Source organism: Agrilus planipennis, unplaced genomic scaffold, assembly GCF_000699045.2.
Source record: "Agrilus planipennis isolate EAB-ADULT unplaced genomic scaffold, Apla_2.0 scaffold272, whole genome shotgun sequence".
Taxonomy (NCBI): domain Eukaryota; kingdom Metazoa; phylum Arthropoda; class Insecta; order Coleoptera; family Buprestidae; genus Agrilus; species Agrilus planipennis.
Window position 1 is genome coordinate 86,211 of NW_020439208.1, and position 8,073 is coordinate 94,283.

Consider the following 8,073-nt stretch of genomic DNA (forward strand, 5'->3'; position numbering starts at 1 on the left):
GGTTCAGCCAGCGTTTGCAATGTAAGCGCAAAAAATGTGTTTATTTACGACATCACATTAGAAACCTCTAAAATTATCAGTGTTTCCCTATTATATTATGCATGTATTATACATATAAACCTTCCTCTTGAATCACTCTATCTTTTAAAAAAAACCGCATCAAAATCCGTTGCGTAGTTTTAAAGATTTAAGCATACACAGGGACAGACAGCGGGAAAGCGACTTTGTTTTATACTATGTACTGATAATAATTCATAGAAAAATTATAAAATGACGAGATAGTTCAGCAAATGCACAAACATGAAATTCGACAGACCTGAGGAAAGTTAAGTGTTTTGAGGAGGTTCGCGTAAAAAAGGAAGCAGTAATTATATTTTTACTCTTCTTTTTCTGGTCCAACCCTTTCCCTGTTGTAGCAACATACTCCTCTCTAAGATTTTCCTGACTTCGTTTGTCCATGCATTCCTTGGTCTCCCCTTTTTTCTTTTTGGTTTTTCCAGTTTTCCATACATTTCATATATCTCTCCATTTATTCTATTTACATGGACGAACAACATCAATTGGCTTTGTTCAAAATTATTTTATCTGGATATGTTCCTGCAGAATATCCACATTTTTTATTTTGTCATCATGTGATTCTTTGTACTCTTTTTAGATATTTCACTTCCATTGTTCGTAGCTTGCTTTTTTTAACGATTCATAATACTCATGGTTTCGAGCCGAACGTGAATACCGGTCCTCATACTGATTTAAAAATGTCTACCTTCATTTTTGTTTTCCTAGTAAAGGTTCTAATCAGGGCACCGAATACTTTTGCAGCTGCTGATAATCCCTCTCCGATGTCTTCTTCTTAATTTCATTAGGTGTTACAACATAGGTATTTAAATTCCCTGGTTTGTTCTAGCAATTTGCATGACTTGTTTTCTAAATGTTAATTTTGATATCACCGTCATCATAATAGGCTTTTCAGTCCTAGGACTGGTTCAACACAAACCTTCACTTTTTTCAATCTTGAGCTAATCTTCGCATTCCCCTAAAACTAGAACATCCCACGTCTTTAACTATTTGTGAACAGTAATCTTATCAACGTTTACATCTATAACTACTTCTCTTAACTTTTGTTACTGCTTCTAGTAGGTCTCTAACTAGTCTTTTTCAAATTCATTCTTTTCAATGCTTCTTTGCAGATATTTATGTTGAACTCCATAACGCGTTCATTCTTTTCAAAGATTGCTAAGCCATCAGTAAAGGCGCTTTCCCTGATTTCTCGAGTTTCTAAATTTCTGGCTTCTCCTAACAGCAAGTCTTTTATTCAAAAGCTTCTTTTTATACTTATTTCATCTGTCATTACGATAAATAGGACACCCCTTGTCAGCAACGATTTTCGTCTGTTGTACTGCTTCTCGTCTTAACAACATTTCTTTAAACTATACTGTACCTTTTATCATCATCATAAGGTCGTCAGTCCTAAGACTGGTTGGACACATACCTCCACTCTTTCCTATCCTCTGCTAATTTCCGAATTTCCCTAAAACTAGAACATTCCACATCCTTAACTATTTTCGAACAGTAATCTAATCTAGGTCTACCTCTACCCCTCCTAACTCCCGTTTCTGCATCTAATATGTCTCTGACTACACCTTCATGCCTGAGAAGGTGTTCTACCAACCTATCTCGCCTATTTCTTATTGACTTCCATAGAGTCCTCTGTTCTCCTATTCTTTCTAATATCTATTAATTTCTAACCTTCTCTATCCACGGTATCCTCATCATTCACCTGTAACACCACATTTCGAACGCTTTTAACCTTTTCTTTTCCGCCGCGACCACTGTCCGTGTTTCGCACCCGTACAGCGCCGCGCTCCAAACATACACCTTTAACAACCTTTTTATAACTTCTTAAAAAAAAAGGATAATAACGATGATTAAAATAGGTTTGTCATCTTCGCTGACAAATGTCGACAAAGGAAGACATCTGTTCAGACTTTGGCTGAGAAGCGATACTTCGTTTGTCCTGAACATATTGTCCGAACTGACAGCAGTCATCGGGAACTGGGAGCGGATATTGCATTTCATGCAGGGAGAATCAGAGCGTTTCACCAAACTCTTTCACGACGTTTCGAGTGCTTACGGTCAACTGGTACAAAAATTCGGAACGATCGAATACGCCAACGGTTTAAGAACTTTTTATACTTCATACAAATCGGACCAACCATTGTCAAAAATCAACAGTGCAAAAGTACACGACAAAATTATAGAACAAATTCTAAAGGCACTGAAAGATATTTACAGCATTCAAGAATATAAAAAAGCAATATTTGCTTTCAAGGTTTTGTTCATTAATCCTTACATTATTCCAAGGAACGCAGTCTTTGACGAACCAGTTCCGCTATGTGACAAAGGCGGATCTACGATTTCTTTTGTGTTTGCTATGAGCAAGAAAGTGGAAAATGCCGCAGTAATAATCCAAGCATTTTTCAAACGCATCTTCGTTAATAAACTCAAGGCATATCACAACCAGAACCACAAAAACTACATGGCTACATTTCTCCTTCTTAAGAAAATATACACCGATTTATTTAGCGTGTCAAAAAGGAGTTTACTTTGCGCTTCAATATTGAGGAATGTTTTTTTTGAGGACGTAAAGAACGAGTGGAGTCCATTTTACAGTTTGTTTAACGATTTACTTTCTGTGGTGCACTTGCAGTGTATCAGCGGCCTTTCAGAATTTAAGGGAAATGCTGCGGATTGGGTTTACATGACACGAGTTACCTTCCACTGTAACTCTCCTGAACCAATCCTTGTTAAGATACAGTTGTTTTGCATGTTGCCGCATTTTATGGTAAGAGTGTTTGATAACGATACCGATAGGGAAATGTATCGTTTCACGAACAATGTTAATGTTCAAAATTACAATATTAACGAAAATGGATATTCAGTGTTGTGCTACGGATGGTCAGAAACTAACGATCCTGTTCAATGGAAGCTTTGCTTTGCCACCATTAAGAAAAAGGACAAAAGTCTAATTATTTTGAGCGAACTTAAACCAGAACTTAACTTCCTGTGTGGAGTTTACATACCGAACTATGCAAACAGACTGTTCCGTTGTAAAATCGTAACTTTAAAGACCACATTGTTTTCCTGCCGGCTTTCTGTATCTTGCTCCACGGCCAAAATCACATTGAAGTTGCTAGATGAAAACGATAGAGTTATGGGAACAATAGAGGATTATGGGTGCGCAATTTTTCCAGTGAAAAATCTTGTGTTTGTTCCACAAACGTCGGTTACGGCAATAGAGAATTCGTCACCCTCTGTGATCGCTATGAAGAAAGGTAGCAAAGTTGCTTCGTCGAAATCGATCACTTTTTTGTATTCAAAAAAGGAAAATCGAAGAAGTTCAGAAGAAATTGCTACATCAACCTCTGCTATTTCCTATACTACGTACTTTGTGGAAGGGTATGTCATAGAAGATTCGTGGGAGCTACTGCCAGAAGAATGGGAAGTTGCTGATGAAGCTAAGATGAAGAGATATTTACACACTGATGAGCCCGAAGAAGTTGTTTCAAGCACAGCCGTTGCAAGGTAAACATCAAAACAAAACCAAATGAAAAACGTCTCAATAAAAACACATTCAAATTAACAGGTCAATTGAAAAGTCCCCGGCCTAAAATAGTAAAACACATTTTTTTTGCAAAATTCGTTTTTTTTATTCAACATAATTCCCTTCAAGGGTGATACACTGATTATAGCGATCCTCCAACTTTTCGATACCATTTTTGTAGTACGATTTGTCCTTTGCTTCAAAATAGGCCTCAGTTTCGGCGATCACCTCTTCATTCGACGANGGTAAACGCCATCTGTAGTACGATGCTACATTTTAGGATTACGTATGCTCCAACAAGGTCCATTTAAATATATGGATATTTACTTGCTGAAACGAATCCCACCGTAGCTAACCTCAACGTGATAGACACGTTACCATAATCGAATAAAATAATTCGAAGTGGCCTGTATTCTGTCGACGCGCTGATGAGATCCTAAAAGATCGAAATCGCGATCCGCGCCTGGCAGTTTCGACAGAAGACAGACCACTTCGAATTGTTTTATCCGATTATGGTAACGTGCCTATCACGTCGAGGTTAGCTACGCCGGGATTCGTTTCAGCAAGTAGATATCCATATATTTAAATGGATTTTGTTGGAGCATACGTAATCCTAAAATGTAACATCGTACTACAGATGGCGTTTACCGCGCCATTTGTGGTATTTTCTACATCTTATGAATGATTATGAAACCAAGTTATTCGTTCTGGTTCAATACTTTAAATTTAAAAGTTCTGGTTGGTCTAGGAAAATATGTCGTAAGATTATATTGGATGGGAAGTTGGCGCAAGATATTTATTGATGACACTGTACCAATTGGAACATGTGACATGATTCAGCTACCCGGTTTCAAACAACCGCAAGTCGAAGGAGCCACTCAAGCTCCTCCAGCTCCTACTCCCCCACCAACGCCATCATCTAAAAGTAGTAAGGGTTCCAAGAAAACGGCTGCAGGGCCGCCTCCCAACGAAGTAGAAGTATGGCCCTACCTATTGTGTAAAGCACTTCTAAAAATAGCCAGCCTGACTTGGACTATAGAACATGAGCTTGTTGATTTTGATATAGTGAGCTGTTTAACGGGATGGATTTTAGTTAAAAACGACCTAAGAGGTACAAACTTATTATTAATACTGCAGTCGCACAATTAAAAGTAATTGTAGATTGTTCAACAACTTATAGGAATGAATTTTCGTGAAAAGTGGGATATCTGTGCCGGTTTTACAAATCACTACAGCTGGGAGGCACCACAGGCGAAAAAAGGTAAGGACAAAGGGAAAGGAAAGGATAAAAAAGGAAAAACTCCTAAAGGATCTAAAGCATCCAAGGGGTCGAAAAGTGGCAAAAGCGCTGTAACTCTCGAAGAGGAGGAGGAAGAAGACCTGGGTGTACCCTGTTACATGTACCTAACCTGTACAAATATGAGGTGAATACTTTAGTTCACGTCAAGCCCAGAAACATATTCCTGTAGCTTATGAACTACGAAATGATAATATTAAAACCGTTTTACTTCTTTCATTTTAGATATGTTTCTGAAGATAAAGTACCTGACATAGCACCTTGTTGGAGTCATAATATACTCATTGACCTGACAAGAATGATACCAATTGCAAAACCATTGCCCCAACCGGGTACGTTATATGTCAATTATATTTATTTTTGTCACCATTATAAGGTCGTTGGTTATTTTATGCCAATCTTCCCACATACCATAAACTAAAACATCCCCTTCCTACTTATCTTCTAACATCTCCAAGTAGCCCTCTATGCCTCAGAAGATGTCCTACCTTTCTATTTCTAATTTTCCTTATCGACTTCCTTAGCGTTCCGTGGTCTCGTACTTTTCCCTTTCTGTCAACCCCTTCTTTTCCGCCGCGCCTACCTTCCACGTTTTACACCAATACAGAGCCGTACTTTGAACATCCTCTCTTAACGACCTTAACAAATTTTCATATTTACCATTAGAGAGCGCAAGGTTGATTTACCTTTTTTAAAAACCGCTTGTCCCTGACCTATTTCTTGTTTCATGCCTCTACACATTATATAACGTTAAACTTATTCGCAAAAACTTTGAACATCAATATGAAAGGAGTTATAAAACAGCCTTACTAAATAAAACCAATGCAAGGATATCCTTATCTCTTCAAAGAGTGGATAGAATGTCGTTTCAATAAGTAATACAGGAAGAACAGACACCGCCATCTATGGAAATTTGCTACTAACCGTGGTTCATTAAGGTTTCTTAAGTTCCTATTAATTTTTAAAGTGTGAAATCCTTAATTAAAAAGGATCTTGTAAAATTTATGAGGTATTACAGAATCTACAATTAGTAGCAAACTTCCATATTAGAAGTTTCGATTTGCTGATGGGTGATGAAGAAATTATTCTTACTTACCTTTGTATGTTGTTGTTTTACGCTTATTCTTTAATCTTCTCTGGATCTTCGAAATGTGACAAATATCTTCGCTCTAGCCTCAAATTTATTGTTTACCTGCAACAGAAGGGACATTATTAGGCACTTTTTAACTTCCTCTTAAATAAAGTATTTTTAAAATACAATAAGTATACTTCGCTTAGTTTCTCTAGCGGTGTGACCTTTAGTTTGACCGGCGCAAAGTAGAAAAGAATAGCACTAGGCCAAAAAAGAAAGGAAACAACTCTCGGCCAAACTCTTAACCGGTAAGGAGCGTATAATCCGTACAGTACTGCACGGAAAAATTGACCATTTTATCCACTACTATTGCATTGCTCAAATGTGCTGTTATTGGTACCAATTACTACTGAAAATATCAACGAGATGTTTAATTATATTTGAAGACATATTAAAGGCTTTAACGATTGTTTTCGACTCGCACTACTATTCATGATTGAACAAAACATTTGGCAGGTATTGTATGAAAAAGTATATTTAATGAACAAGAGTCGAGAGTATAATGAGCTTTGTTCTCGCTACCTACGATTTTGCCAGCGCGCATCCAAGACATTGGAAGGGGCACATCGCTAGAGAAAGTAACAGAAGTATAACACAATAAATCTTCAACAACCAACCTATGTAAATGAATTTATAGATCGATTTCATTTTCCTTCAAATAATAGGAAAATCACACTGTCGTAAGTTATAGAGCTTAATGAGGTAATTTTAGAACTTGAAAGTTGGAAGCATTGGAGGTGGACAGACTGGGCAGCTCAAAAAGGTATATATGCGCCGCCCGAAGATTATGATTTGATAAAATTTGTAAAAATCGTAAGCGCCTTTAAGAAAATTTACGAACATATATTACCCACCGCTCCTAGCATAGAATCCGTCGAAATTGTACCGCCAGTTGTTGTACAGGATAAAGGGAAGAAAGGAAAAGACAAGGGTAAAGATAAAGGCAAAGGAAAAGATAAAAAATGTAAGCCATCGACAGAATTCATTTCTAAAGCACATTTATATTCATTTTGGGGATAAGAAAATTACCCACTGAAACACTAAATACTTTAATTACTATTAGGTAAATATATCGTGATAGTACTTAAACAAAACGATTCGCATATTGATACACAAAAACTAATAGTTGCGTTACGTGACAATGTTTTACTCTCAAAAGGAATACATTTTCAAATATAAAATATCTAGGTACTTTTATTGCTTTTCAAAAATGAAAAAACATAATACTGCAAAATAAAGACCTATTTAGCCTTACATCAAATAAATCCAATCTTGTACCTTAATTCAATTCAATTCAATTCAATTTATTACCAGAAATTTACAAAGTAAATCCTATAAAGGTGTTTAAAAAAAATATACTAAATCTACTATTCTTAACAAACAATAAAATTAAAGTAAAAAACAAAGGAAAAGATAGGGAAAGAGATAAGTAAAGGCAACAGTAATATTTAAAGTAGTAAAATGATAATGACAAGAATATACAACAGAAAATGAGTGAATATTGTTTCCTGACCACAAAAATTAGGTTTTCTTTGCAGTTAAGTCTTATACAGTTTTTTAGTTTAGTTTTAATCCTTTGGGTAATGAATTGTAATTCCATATAGCAACGTATAAACTGTTTTTTCCCGACTTCAAGTTTTGTTTTTGGTAATGGTATGCTTTTGTTCCTGGTGGTACTCTCAGAGTGATTATAATTTTTTCTTAAAAATTCGTTAAACTAATTCTAATCCAAAGATTTACCCAACAAAATACTTAAACATATTCTAGGATTCTAGTAAAGTACTAAAACTAATACGAGTCAGAATTTTAATTCAATTCTTTTAGATTTTATATGGTGTCATTTAGTAACATTCTGGCGAAATCTGATATTAATTAAAAACCCTGTTAGACTTGTAGGTTTTCAATTAAAAAACAAGTTTTGTTATTAATTTTCAACAAAAGTACACTAATAAAATAAAATAAAATAATTCGAAGTGGTCTGTATTCTGTCGAAACTGCCAGACGCGGATCGCGATTTCGATCTTTTTGGATCTCATCAGCGCG

General features: G+C 36.0%; 1 protein-coding gene across 1 annotated transcript in view; it reads left to right on the forward strand.

Moving 5' to 3' along the window:
• The window catches only part of LOC108741701, a 45,980-nt gene that overhangs the window by 26,129 nt on the left and 11,778 nt on the right, over positions 1–8,073 (forward strand). The window contains exon 4 of the mRNA XM_025978149.1: positions 1,935–3,582. Within this exon, the coding sequence (XP_025833934.1) occupies positions 1,935–3,582 (1,648 nt within the window). The remainder of the gene's footprint in view (positions 1–1,934; positions 3,583–8,073) is intronic.